Source organism: Mesoplodon bidens (assembly GCF_964165515.1).
Source record: "Mesoplodon bidens genome assembly, chromosome: 4".
In the NCBI taxonomy this organism is placed as follows: Eukaryota; Metazoa; Chordata; class Mammalia; order Artiodactyla; family Ziphiidae; genus Mesoplodon; species Mesoplodon bidens.
The window spans coordinates 77703613-77718556 of record NC_138160.1 but is presented as its reverse complement, the minus strand read 5'-3'; the positions used below and the strand labels follow the sequence as shown (position 1 = coordinate 77718556).

Genomic DNA, 14944 nt, shown 5'->3' with positions numbered 1-14944 from the left:
AAAAAAGCTGACAAAGAAATTTGAACAATCCTCTACAGATTAAAGCTTCTTGAAAACTGAAATTTATAGAAATACCAAAAATGTATGCCATTTTACAGATCATATCCATAGATATTTGGAAGAAACATTTTTCTTGATTATCGTAATACAAATCTCCACCAGGCACAGGGCATAAAGACAAAGGCCAGCAGCACCATGAGCAGAGAACAGGGCATTTCCTTCCCTGCGACCATCACTGAGTCCATAGCAAAATACTCTTTCCTAACAGCTTCACTCTGGATGTTGACTAAGAGAAGGAGAAAGGTAAACCTACTAGCATGCCAGGCCTGAGCACAGGGACTAATTTTAATAAATCAGAATAGAACATAAAAATGTCAACTTAATCAAGCATTTAAATTTTATTAATCAAGCCTAATTTTTATGAGTGCAAATAATCACTGAAGCTGGACAAATTTGTTCTCGATTGCATCAGAAACATAATTTTAATATTTAATGGACTGATGAATTTAAATGGAGAATTATCTTTATGAAACATGCTCCTCATAATTTGCCATTAAATGAGAAATTTTTAAAAAATCAACATAAATCTTACATAAAGGTTATTTAACTAAATGTTGGAACTATAAATATTATAAATACATTATGCACTAATTTAGAAATCACACAGTACACTACATAAAGCTGAAATGATAAGTGGACCAGGCAAGCTTTTCCTAGAATATAGAGCTCTTGTGTTATATTGTGGGAAGCTCATGATAAAATGGATACAGAGGTTTTGTGTGAGGTTTCCTGAACATCCTTTTCATGCAGGCTTTTGTGCAACAATTCACCATTCACCACACACATTCTTTCCCGTTCCAATGTAGGTCTAAACCCACATAGGCTGTCTTTTGGGAGGTGATTATTCTTTACAGAAAAGGTAAAAAATATTTTATCATTATTATTTATAGAAAAGAAATACAAGGAAAAAACGGAAGTTTTCTATGATTTTTTGACATTCAAAATCTGCTCCATTTTTAAAGTTAGACTTTCTGACATAATGTTCTCAGGCCTCAAAATATTCTAGGCACAAAGGAAAAAAAAGAAGAAGAAAAATCAAATTAGCATCAGAATATTTTTCTCTTCAAATGTCCACCTATTCTTCTCACCCCCTCTACTACTCCCAATTACATTGCTTAAAATAGGCAGTAGCAGTGAATTTTTGTAAAAAGTAAATCAAACCTAATGGAGCAATATGGTTCAAAAGTTTGCTCATATTAATCTCTAAGATTACTGGTTTTTTGTTTTCAAATTCTATTCTTTAAAGGTACCTAATCTTCCCTAAGTGTAGCATTTACCTTTATTATATCTGCTAAACTATACATTTACCTGAAAAGAACTTCTTGCCTATTGCTCCCAAACATATCTGTTGGAGTTAGAGTGAAGAACATTTCTGAGAAGACTGGAAAAGACTGGAGATCATAGCAGCTCCCTCCCCCTGCTTTGCAGAAAATGTTTTAAATAGATAATGTGGACTCTTTATTAGACACTTTAAAAAAATTCCTAAGGTTGTTTTTAAAACCTGAGACATTTTAAATTGTGCCCTTTTTGTTACAAATTTGTGCTTCTGGAATGGAAACTTGGTTTTATAGAGAGAGGGTAAAGCATATAATTTTCTTTTTTATTTGAAACCTGTTTATTATTAATGAACAAAAATGTTTTGCTTTGAAAATATTAAATTTTATAAAATAGATTAGTGGTAAGTCTAGTTATCTTTCAATTTCATTTGCAAAGCACATTAAACAATTCAATTTTTTGGCCTTTTGTATAATTTTTAACCCGAAAAGTAACATTGCTTCAAGAAAGCATTAGTTTTTAAAAAGCACATTGCAAGTTAATAGTTGACCTATTTTTTCCCTGCTCAATCAAATTAACATGCAATATTGTAAAGACGCCAAGATTAGAATTTTCCCTACAAGCGAAAATACAATACATTGTGAAGCCTTTAGATGGAGACATAGTTCAAATAAACACTAGAATTCTGTTCACAGTGCTTTCTTTAAGTATAAAAATGAACATTTAAGAATACTGAGAAGGAAATATGAAAAGATATTCATTTAAGATGCTTATACTGATTACAGAATTTATATTGTATTTAGCCTTTCTTAATGGAAGGGTTTTTCTGCATATTAAGCTGACAAAGACTAAAAGGTTACATACTCTTGGCCAGTAAAGTAAATTTACTGTCCTTGCACCTTACAGCAAAGCATATTATACTGCAAATAAGAATGCTGTTGTTGGTGATGCAGAATTCAGGCCGTATGTAATCAGTGGCATGCATCAAAAGTCATCTGATAGCCACATTAAACCCACGTTTCCTATTAAGAATCAGACTAAATTATAACATGGCACTTCCCAGAATGAGCCAAGGAAACGCATTCTTCAAGAAGAAATAACTGTATTTGAGTGTCTCTGTAAAAATCCGGAAGTCTTTTAGCAGTAAGTAATAATGCTTTTCTTTTTAGTCTGCCTTCTTTTGTATTGCAATACATTCAGCTTCACTGGCAAGCCTATCACACTAATTATTATTACATCTAGTGGTTCAGTTGTCCTGATGACTACTGTAGCTGAAATACTCCAAGGTCAAATTCTTAATAGTGTGAATCAAACTAAGCAGCCATCATACATGCAGTTGCTTTTGAGATAGACTAAACAGTGTATTCCAGACCTGTTTATGGGTTTTATTATTCTTTCAGATGTGGAGTAAACTATACGTACAGGTTAATTGCACCATTCATTTTGCAAAAGTTCCTTCTCAAAAATCTTGAGAGGTGCATGTGTCCTGTGGTGAAAATGACAGCACAGGCGCACCTATAATGATCTTATTGACCGCAAAAGTCTTCAGCCCAACCTCCAGTGCTTTTAAGTGATCCGAAATAATCTGAGTGGTTGTTTATATGCATATTCTCAATTTATAGACTTTCAATAATTTCATATGATACTTGCACATGTAATACATCCACTGGCACACAAATGCCTGTTCTGCTTGGTTTATGTACACATAAAATAGTATAAATGAACTCCAGACCATGTTGAAGCAAACTGCTCTACCCAAATTCCTCCATATCTCTAGAGTGGAAATAAGCATTTAGTTTGTAATGTATCCAAATATAAGCATCTGTACACATTTGGATGTTCTATGAATATAACATTAAATATGAAACTTCTTTCTTTTGTGACAGTTTTCTTTCTTTAATTTTTTAACATTGCAGTTGCACATCTGGACAGCAGTGATTTCTTCTTTAATTTAAATGTGTTGCTTTTTTATAGACCGTTTTGAGTAAAGCAATTTGAATTGTGCAACTATTCATTCTGAACATAGAAAAACATCCATTTAATTCAAAGATTATTTCTGAGGGAAAAAGTAAACATATAAAAGAAACTGGTTTGTGTCAGCTTTGGCTTTCCAGGGTTTTTGGCTTTGTGGTACTCAATACTTATCTTACAAAGGTAACATAACCAAGATTTTTCCTTTTTTGTTTAAAGAGATATAAATAAGTGGAAGGCTTTAGCCCTGGGAAAATCATAATACAAAGTGTAGGAATTATTCATGGAACTTTTAACCCCCTTTTGTCATTTTAGCTTTCAAAAATGCACCCTAAATTAGTATTAAAAAGCAGGACTTAGTATCCACTGTCCCGTGATGATTTTAATAGTGAAGTTTACCCGAATCTACTTTTCCTCATCCTTTTATTGTTTTGGACTGCCTTTTCTGCATCCTGCTGGTCCCCTCCCTTATACATCTTTGTCTAGTGGAGTAATTCTAAACATATTGTCATATTTTTGTTCAGATTACCAGCATCATTTTTAACATTTTCAGCCAAATAAAATTTTATTTCCTTGCAAATCATAAAGCATTTAGTTGTGTCAAGTTATAATTAAAAGTCATAATATTAATAGACCTCCTATACAACTGTATAAAACATACAGATTCTTCAGATGCAGTTTTGCTCCATTTTGAAAATGGATTTTTAAAATATACAGCTACATATTATATTGTATATGTTAACGACAAATGTTCAGCAAATGTGGACTATGAAAGAAGAAATATTATGCTTCTAAAAATAGTGTTATCTGCTTATTCTTTGGCTATAATGTAGCTGGAACACTGCATTTGGGGCTGTCTACGTGTGTTTTTTAAAATGTCATCTTTATTAGTATTACATTCTAGGAATAGTACCAAGAATCAGTTTCTTTCAAGACCTTCCTCCAGTGTGTGGCATATAAGTCTGTGACGGGCGACATTACAGAAGGTCATGTCACTTTTAACTGCTTGCATTACATCTTTCTGATTTCCCTAGTGCCCTTCCTTTGTTTGATTAATACTACTTGCTTTCAAGCAAGGTATCAGAAAGCATAATTTGGAAAAAGAATTCTAGGGCCAATCTGAGATATTCCCCCTTATGAAAAGAGGAAAAAACCCAACTTTGTAAAAATGTATCTTTTCTAACACATTCATTTTTGCCACTCTTCATTTTTTTCTTTCTCAAGGCAATCCTACAGATGCGTTGTTATTAAATTATTGCTGACAAATGTTTGGGCAACTTGACTTTGTATACTTGAAAACAAAACTATGTAGCCTTTATTTGGTTTTATTTGAAGAGGAAAGTGCTGGAATTTGAGACTGGGACTCCTTTATTTTATTTGTTTCCTTAGTTAAGTGTTAAACTCCAGCACTCTTTCTAAATAGTGGGTGTTACTTGAGTTCTCTGGGAAAGGTTGCAATTTTGTGCAATCCTTAAATGCACTTCAGTGATATATACAGTTTGTTTTTAAAAGCTCAGTTTGCAGTTTCTGTATTCATTGCATTTGTCCAGGGCTTATGTCTTAGAGCACAGCCCAGCTTCTGAGACACTGTTGCCTTTAAAGCCATCCATTTCATTGGACCCTTCAAGCCTGAAAATTAGTTGTGAAACCATTATCATTTTAATTATCCACCACTTTACCTGTGCCCCTTTATATGTTCCTTAGTGTCAATGAAACAACCAGAATTGTGTATGTCATTCAGAACCCTGAATATTTTGCCCAGGAAAAAATATATATATCATTTAATTTCCAAAAATTAAGGTTTAAATATTATTAAATTGATGTTATTTCTACTTTTATTAGTAGCTCACATTTTTTAGTACTTCGGTACAGGAACTGTGCTGAACACTTTAAACACATTGTCTCATTGGATCCCTAATCAACACTGTGGGCAAGGTGCTATTATCATCTCCATTTTCCAAGGCACCTTAAGCTTCATCTGAGCAAACCATAACAGTGGGATACATTCTGAAGCAGCTTAAAGGCATCACTAGGAAACCACCTGTATTATAAATCCTCACTTGTAGATGTTTATGTTGTAACGTTAAAAAGTCACTGGAGGAGGGGAAAAGCCCTCACTCGGGTGCTACAACACAACACAAAGGTCTCTCGCTAACACAACACTTTTCTGCCAAATGTAAAAGCAAATAGTTGTGTTTGGGTGATTCTGGCTGCACATTTGTGGGGCAATTGTGCATAGCCAATTACCCACTTGTGCAGGGTGGGAACAGTTTGGGTTGTGCAAATGAAGAGCCTGATTCTGTAGACCTCTTGAGTCCTTCTTGAACATAGGATCTGCAACTGATTTGTGAAATGCATAAATTAACTTCTTGGTTTTTTTATGGTTCAATAATATTTTGAATCTTTGAAAATTAACTTAAAGATAGTGGAGATCTCCAAATCTTAATGTAACAGTTAAATATCCTTGCTTTCTATTGCCAGGCAAATCTTTGAACACAGTTTGAATATTTGCTTTTATTCATCTGCATCATTGATTAGGTATAAGTCTTTGCAGGTGAGCTAGTTGAGTTCTGTGAGATAAATGATAGGCCCTCTACCAAAATGCATGTTCAAAGATTTGAAGCATAGATGAGGTTTTCTTCTGTTCAGTCTGTCAACAAATATTTCTTGAATACTTACTATGAACTGCTAGGCACAATCTGACACCATTCTGCCTTCCTTGCACTGTAGTACGATGGTAAGTACTGAAGAGGAGAGATACATAATACATTCTTAACAATAACCACCTAAAATATTGTTTAATTTTTATGTATAAGAATAAAAGTGTAATATTCATTTCATTTTCCATATTTGATATATGACTCTACATGAGTAATTTTAGGAAAAAATTACTTAGTATAATATATATCAAATAATCATATTGTATACCTGAAATATATATAATTTTTATTTTTTAAAGATAGATAATGACAACCTTAAAATATTACTTAATATAAATCTAAAATTTATAACACCATTTTATAAGAGATACAAAAGTATAATCATTAAAAAAATCACGTGAGAAGTCAATCATTTTTTTGTTTTCCTTTTCCTTTTTTCCCTTTTTTTTTTTTTTTTTTGGTTTTAGAACTGGGCAGGGTTTCAGAGCTGGCTGTGCTATCCCATAATCTGGGTCTGAGTTCTAGTTTAGCTACTTGCTGTGTTAGGTGAATTCTTTTGATGCAACACAATGTACTGAAATATTGTGACTGCCTCTCCTATTTCAACCTCCATCACAAAGGTCCCAGTTTGGAATAGTCTGGCATACAGCACCTCAATTATACATTGTCACTATTGTTGTCTCTATATTTATGATATGCATGCTTCAAATTTTCAGGAAGTTAAAAGTCAACATGAAAGGCTATCTGATAGCCCCCATTTAAATTCTATTGGATTACAAGCCTCTTGTGGGTTTACATGACTATAGATGAAGTATATGTGTGTTATTCATCTTTCTATTCCCACAGTCCCTAGTACTGTGTGCCTTGGACAAGGGCATTTGTAATAAATGCTTATGGAGTGTCTGAGTATAGTTAGAATGTCAAGAGTCCTTCTTTCCTGCTGAGGCTGAACTACTTTATATGTCCCCCAAATCAGTGTAAACTCTAACCTGATACTGGAAACAGAACATTGCGCTACTCTGATTCTTTTGAAATGCTGAGTGTCCAAATGAAAGACCACCAGATTCTACCACTTAATAGAGGATTTAAAGTATGACATTAAATTAAGTACAATTTCCCAGTTTGTCAGATGCTTTTAGTTATATATCAGTTCATGAGAACTAGACGTTTGTGTTTGGGTTCTTCTTTTAAATCCGTTAATGCTTTTAGAAACTTTGAGAAAAATTATTAGGATAACTGAGTGTCCTGACATATTATCTCAGTTTATGTAACTCTTTGTTTAGTAAGTCTTAGTTCCTGAAGTTTTCATTCATAGCATATTCCTGTCTCTATCCTAAAGCCACATGAAAGAAGAGCTAGCTATCTCTGTCTTCTAAAGTTAGGAGCTTTGGGAGAAAGGTTTAAAAATATTTGATAACCATGATTCTGTCAAGTTTATTCAGAGATAAAGATACTGGATAAAAAAAATAGAAGCACCACAAGAAATTATATCAAATGGCGTAAATACAGTTATAAGTTAGCACTTACCTGAATAAGAGCTCCCTCCAGAGTTTTTAAATTTTTGGATTCCATGGAGTGTGTGTGTATAAAAACATGATAAAACACCTGAAATGGGGTGGGGTCTCATTTGTAATGCCTGTAGTTATATATTGATCCAGGCAAGGGGAAATTATTTGGCAAATCCAAAATGACTATACCATTCTGCTGAAGTAGGTAAACCAGGAGCCATTAAAAAATACATGCGTGCATATCTATCTACATGGTTATATATACATAATATACACATTTGATTATTGAATACACCTCTTCTTTTCTTTCAGTAGTAATGTTCATTCTCATAACGTAATCCATGTGTAAAATCACAGAGAATTAAAATTAGAGTTTCAGGTAATCCACAAAATGAACAAGTAATTCAGAGATGATCAAGAGTTGACACTATATGTCAGAATTAAAATTGGAGCCATGAAAGATATTGTTAGCTTTATGCATAGCTCACCAGCATGAATCAATGAACAGGCATAGATTTTTATCTTAGGGTTTGGTGACAAGTAAATTAGAAATAGCAGAGCTGTTTTCTGCTTAGTTATCTAGCTCCAAATTTAAAGTGCCTAATTAATATAGACAGTGGAGTAGGTAAAAAAAGAAATCTCCTGATTTAAAGCATCCTTCAAATTAGTGTTAGTTTACCTTATGCATATTTCCAATTCTTTAAATTGTCACAGAACATTTCACACAAATAGGGTTCCCCTGACTGGGATTCAGTTCCCTGGTGTTCGTCAATTAAAGGCATAGCATTTTCCTAATCCCTATCTCTAGATCAGATATTCCCTCTCAGTGCGTCCGTTTCAAATGTTAATAAAGTTTTCACTTCTAAAAGGTTCAAAATGACAGAACAAAATTCTCTCCTTTAAGAGCATGAAAACGACTTCTGTTTCTGTCTGCAGGTAGTGGAGGACATGCTAGAGGACGAGGAAGAAGAAGATGACAAAGATGACAAGGTAATTATCTTTCCCAGCACTTGGGTACCTGGGGATGGGGGAATGTAGACATGACACTGTTTTCACAGACAGTTAAAAAGGAGTTGAAGTGTTTGAGTCCAGAAAATTGGACAGTGCTGTTTATCATCCTAACAATGCCACTGCATGTTGCAAAGAGGGAGAGAGGGCTATAAATTGTCTTCGCTTTTGTCCAGAGCTGGGTCAAATATTTTTCTGCCAGGAACAAAAAAAAATAATTCAGCTTGTCTGGAACTTGATAGCTCTCACAAAGATAACGGCAGTGACAACTGTTTTTGAAGGGCAAAAATTTGTCCTATCTTGAGTATTACAAATCAGGCTACACTTGGGGGGAAGAGAGGAGTGAAAAAAATAGCAGCCTGCATGTGTCAAACATGGATATTGTCATCTGTAATTTTCCAAGAATTGCCCAGCAAAAGAACACGTGTGCGGAGGGCTCCAGAGGGCATTTAAATAATCCCAGTGCTCACTGCCCTGGCTTAGACTTGGAATGGCCCGTGGCTCCTTGGTCAGGAAAGTCTGTTCAGAGAGGCTCGTATTTCGATTGCTGGTTGGCTTGGGGTTGGTGACCACAGTAAATAACAGCTACTTTCTGGGATTGCTTGGATTGTTTGTCCTCTGGGGAGAGGGGACAACTGGAAGGAAGAATCAGAATGGCCTTGCACCACTGCAGCAGTGGCTGAGGTTGGAAGAACAGCTTTCTATGGCAAAGAGGCTAGTGATGCTGGTTTATCATCATCTTTGGGCACTTCTAGATCTAAAATCCAAAAAGTCTTAGGGTGCGATTGAGGCGGGGGAGTGACTGAGGAGGGAGTGAGAATATCATTCATTATTTCCACATTGTTCAGTCTATAAAACCAGATTTTGACCTTCATGGAATCTATCTGACTTCTGTTATAGTAAAGCACTGAAATTTTTTAAAGAAAGGAGAAAAACAGTGTACCTTAATTTATGCCCTTGACCTTTGATTCCAGTAGACATGTACACTTATATCTCAGTATAAGAATTTGAGTGCTGGAAGCAAGCATTGGAAATGTCAAAAAAATTCACAGTGATTAGTTAACTTCCCAAATGATTTTTTTCCTGACATATTCAATGCTGGAAGGAAAACAGAAACATACACGCACACACACTTTCTCCCTTCTACTGCTATTTCAAACATTTTTAAATTCATAGAGTTTTTATGTGAGATTTTTCTTCTGGACATCATTTAGTCATTAGCAACATCATCAAACATTAAAGTAACAAAATCTCCTTTCTGCAAAAACACATATGTGCTTGTTTTTAATGTTGAATAACATGAGCATACACTTCTGGCAATAAATGATACGATTTATTGTTAAGGTCAGTTGTAGAGCTGTAGAGAGCTTGTATTTAAACTCAACATGCCAGCTCTGAATCATCATTTCTCTGCTGATAAACACTGAGCTGCCATCCATTTATGGCCATTTTTCCTTGCTTGTTGCTGCTTTATTATTAAAGCCACCTTAAAGGTCCATTCTGGTAGCAGGCATTTCCCGAGAAATGTTAGTAAGTGGAAACCCTTGGTGAAGTCTAGTACTTCAGTGCCCCTGCTTGAAGTCAACCTATATTTTTTTAGCCAGTTTGTTGATATTCTATACCACTAATCTCCCTTTTTGGTCATCTTTTAATAGAGAGGGTGTTAGGAGTGACACACTGTTAGATGTTAGCACACCTGGTTAACCAGTTCACCAAAACATAGATGTCAAGTAGAACATGCCAGGGTGGAAACAACCCCAGATCTCTGGAGTGGCATCTGTTGTTATCCAGTGTTTGGTTGTCTGAGATTGACACCCTGGTTCTAACGTATTTTCAGGTCTCGTTACCAAAGTTGATTGAAAGTGAGCGCTTAAATGACTGTGTGAATTCAACTGTATTCTTCTGTACAGGATGCCGACAAACGGTGTGTTTTCCATATGAAAGGATTGTGAGCTGATTTTCATAAATCCAACCCTTTATTTGAGTGATATATAAGGTTTTGCTTTTTTTCACTCGTAACGCAATTGATAGTATAAAAATCATATCTGAACAAAAAGAAAATTTCAAATGTAATAATTTACAATAGACTTTTAGGGACTTACATCATAGAGGGAAGAATCTTAGAGTGGAAAGCTTATATTCTGGAAATACAGTTTTTAATATAAGAAATGAAAACATGAAAGGATCCTTCAAGTTTCTATTTACCAGTTTCCGTCTCTCGACTGGCTCTCGCAGTGGTAAATGTAAGTCTTGGCTATCAGATGTGTCTGAGTGGGAGAAGGGTAATTTCCTACTTTAAAAAATTCATTGGTTCCTCTATTTAAAGTTTGTGTATAGAGTCATGCGTAATGGAGTTTCATGAGAAAACAAGTGTGTTTTTTGCCATACGAGCAGGTACTGACCTCTAGCTCTCATTACTTCTCTGTTTTCTCATATGGTATAATAGTGGGGTCAGGTCAGTGGGTCCTCTTATAGGATAAAAGTAAAAAAGATTAATAAATGTGCCAAAGCCTCACTTTAATTGAACCTGAAGCATATGTTGCAAGTATGTAAAATACGTCCCAGATGTTTCACCAGGGCTAGTGTCTTGGCTTTCCCTGATTACCACAAGGCAGCTATTAGTCCTATAACCTTTGGACTTGGGGGTAAATGGGGTATTACGTGGCACAGAATGACAGCACCTGTTTTCCATTCAGCAAAGACCCCTAGCAGGCTTTGCCTAAGCCCATTCATATGTTTTCACTTAGCAGATTGTTGGGCGATTATGAAAAGTGTCTTTCTTTAGAGCCAGCATTGATATTAGTCACTCAGAATGAAAGGACAAGTCATTGGCTACTTGACAAGGTCCGTGTGAGCAGAAACTAAAGTTGTTCACTTCTTTTGAGCTTGGAGTGTTTTTCCTCAACATAATTACATAGATGGCATATATAGACACAGGTATAAGAAGTTGAAGCAAAGATGATAATTACTTAACAGAATAGTTTTGTAATAGCTTTTCTTTAGTACTGACCTTAGCACCTGGGAAGACTTTGGTTAACGTTGGTAAAAACAAAGTCATGATTTACCTGGATTCCCAGATCTTGAAGTTTTTCCACATTATGGACTATGAGTATTTTTTCATAAGTTCTTCCTTTTTACTAAAACAACTAATCATTAATCAGGTGAGGGTTTGTGATGCTCAGACTTATCCTTTATTCTAAGAATCCATTGTCCACATTTGCTTAAATCTAAAATTAGGCGGCTTCTCTCTTAATCCAATTCCATGGTTTTCACAAAGGCAGAGAATATGGGTTTTAAATGGTGAGTCTTAGTTATAAATCATTGACTTGTTAATATTTTCACTTATATCTGCATTATGTAGTAGCTCTAGGTTAAGCTGTGCTGGAGATGAAATTTTTCTTGAATTAAATGTTAGAAAGACATCATACTGAATTCTCATTTGTCTTTGTTGTAAGCATTCTTTCAGCCATCAACCACAAAGTCACAGTTTGATCTGATTTTTTTACCTGACACCAAATTCTGCCTTTGTGGTTAATACAATATCTTTATAAATAAGGCTTAGATAAATTACCTACGTGGAACTATCAACAAACCATATAATAGTGTTTTTCACCATGTTACATATAATAATACAGTGGTCAATCTGCATAATCTAGACATCTAATTAATGAAGATTAGCTTTTGTTTTGTAGCTTTAAAAGTTTAAGCATGCTTCCCATGTTGTGTCCTACCCTTATAATAGGGTCCAGCTGCAGTATCAGGAAGCAGCAGATAGAATGCAGGTTTTCCTCAGGAAAAACATGGATCCAAATGCATGGCATTCTAGTAATGTTTATAGAAAAAAGATATTAAAATGTTCAGACATTTATGCTTACATTGCTTCTCTTTTTTCTTCAACCATTATGTCAAGCTTACTGTGTTTCAAGATAAGTAGCTACAATGAATGAAATATATCTCAGTTACATCAGAACACAGATTATTTGCCTTAATTCTCAAGATCTGTATTTCCTGGTTTGATCCTCCAGCCCTAAACGTGTAGATAATGTACCCAAGACGCATACATCTCTGCATCTAAAATCAACTGTGAGGGGGGGAAGAAAGAGATAACTCTGATAAGTAAGTGGTATGAGACGAGCTTTTAATCTGACAAAACGGTATGTTCTAGTTATAGTCAATGAAATAACTACATGGTGGGGAAATGGATTAAAGCTTTGGAGAAAGGCAGGAAAAGAGGAGAGAAAAAAAAACTAACTTATCTTTAAGTGGAATAGCATTGTATTAGCTTATTAATATTTTATTTTTTATTTTATTATTATTTATTTTTATTATTTATTTTAAAATTTTGTGGTTAGTATTTATTTGTAGTATTATTGGTGTTATTGCTGCATAACAAATTATCACAAACTTAGAGGCTTTTTTTATTTTAAAATATTTATTTGCTAGGACTAGCAATAGTTCATTATAAAATATTAAAATAGGATTTCTGTTTCTTTTTTTCATATTTTAATTTTATTGGAGTATAGTTGATTTACAATGTTGTGTTAGTTTCAGGTGGACAGCAAAGTGATTCAGTTATACATATACATATAGTCATTCTTTTTTAGATTCTTTTCTCATATAGGTTATCACAGAATATTGAGTAGACTTCCCTGTGCTATACAGTAGGTCCTTGTTGGTTAAATCTACCTTATATATAGTAGTATGTATACGTTCATCCCAAGCTCCTGATTTATCCCTCCCCGCCTCGTTTCCCCTTTGGTAACTGTAAGTTTGTTTTTGGTATCTGTAAATCTATTTCTGTTGTGTAAATATGTTCATTTTTATCTTTTTTAATTAGATTCCACATATGAGTGATATCATATGATATTTGTCTTTCTCTGTCTGACTTTCTTCACTTAGTGTGGTCATGTCTAGTTCCATCCATGTTGCTGCAAATAACATTATTTCATTCTTTTTTATGGCTGAGTAATAATGTTCCATCGTATATAGGTACCACATCTTCTTTATCCATTCCTCTGTTGATGGACATTTAGGTTGCTTCCATGTCTTGGCTATTGTAAATAGCACTGCAGTGAGCATTGGCATGCGTGTATCCTTTCGGATTATGGTTTTGTCTGGATATATGCCCAGGAGTTGGATTGCTGGATCATGTCGTAGTTCTATTTTAAGTATTTTAAGGAACCTCCATACTGTTCTCCATAGTGGTTGCACCAGTTTACATTCCCACCAACAGTGTAGGAGGGTTCCCTTTTCTCCACACCCGCTCCAGCATTTGTTATTTGTAGACTTTTTGATGATGGTCATTCTGACTGGTATGAGGTGATACTTCATTGTAGTTTTGATTTGTGTTTCTCTAATAATTAGTGATGTTGAGCATCTTTTCATGTGTTTTTTGGCCATCTGTATGTCTTCTTTGGAAAAATGTCTATTTAGATCTTCTGCCCATTTTTTGATTGGATTGTTTGGTTTTTTGACATAGAGCTGCATGAGCTGCTTGTATGTTTTGGAAATTAATCCCTTGTCAGTTGCTTCATTTGCAAATATTTTCTCCCATTTTGTGGGTTGTCTTTTCAGTTTGTTGATGGTTTCCTTTGCTCTGCAGAAGCTTTTAAGTTTAATTAGGTCCCATTTGTTTATTTTTGTTTTCATTTTCATTATTCTAGGAGGTGGATCAAAAAAGATATTATAGCGATTTATGTCAAAGAGTGTTCTGCCTGTATTTTCCTCTAAGAGTTTTATAGTGTCTGACCTTACATTTAGGTCTTTGATCCATTTCGAGTTTATTTTTGCATATGGTGTTTGGGAATATTCTCATTTCATGCTTTTACATGTAGCTGTCCAGTTTTTCCTGTACCACTCATTGAAGAGACTGTCTTTTCTTCATTGTATATTCTTGTCTCCCTTGTCGTAGAATAATTGACCGTAGTGTGTGAGTTTATTTCTGGTTTAAAACCATATGCATTTATTAGCTCTCAGTTCAGTAGATCAGAAGTCCAGGTGTGGCTCAACTGGGTTCTCTGCTCAGTCTCATACTCAGGTATCAGTCAAGCTGAGTTCCTGTCTAGAGGCTCTGTAGAAAAATCCACTTTCAAGCTCATTTAGTTTGTTAATAGAATGAAGTTCCTTGTAGTTGGAGGACTGAAGCCCTTGCTTTCTTGCTGGCTTTCTGCTCTTCGTCTCCACTTTCCATAGCCCCATCCATCTTTATATCCATCAGTGGAGAATCACCCCTGTCTCAGATCTCTTTCATACTTCAAATCTGTTTCTTCAGGAAGACCCCAGTTGTTTTAAGGGCTCACCTGATTAGGTTAGGCCCACCAAAGATAATCTCCCTTTTTAAAGTGAACTGTGCCGTGTAACATAACCTAATCATAGGATAACTATCCCATCATATTCCAAAATCCCCCTCACACACAAAGGCAGGGGATTATTCAGGACATATACACCAAGAGGTAGGAATCT

General features: G+C 34.9%; 1 protein-coding gene across 22 annotated transcripts in view; it reads left to right on the top strand.

Annotated features, from left to right (window-relative positions):
- The window catches only part of MCTP1 (multiple C2 and transmembrane domain containing 1), a gene marked incomplete at its 3' end in the record, with an annotated part of 528826 nt that overhangs the window by 445697 nt on the left and 68185 nt on the right, over positions 1 to 14944 (top strand). For all 22 annotated transcript variants that reach the window (XM_081230423.1, XM_081230441.1, XM_081230442.1 and 19 more), the window contains one exon: positions 8411 to 8464. In XM_081230423.1, coding sequence (XP_081086549.1) covers positions 8411 to 8464 — 54 coding nt within the window. The remainder of the gene's footprint in view (positions 1 to 8410; positions 8465 to 14944) is intronic.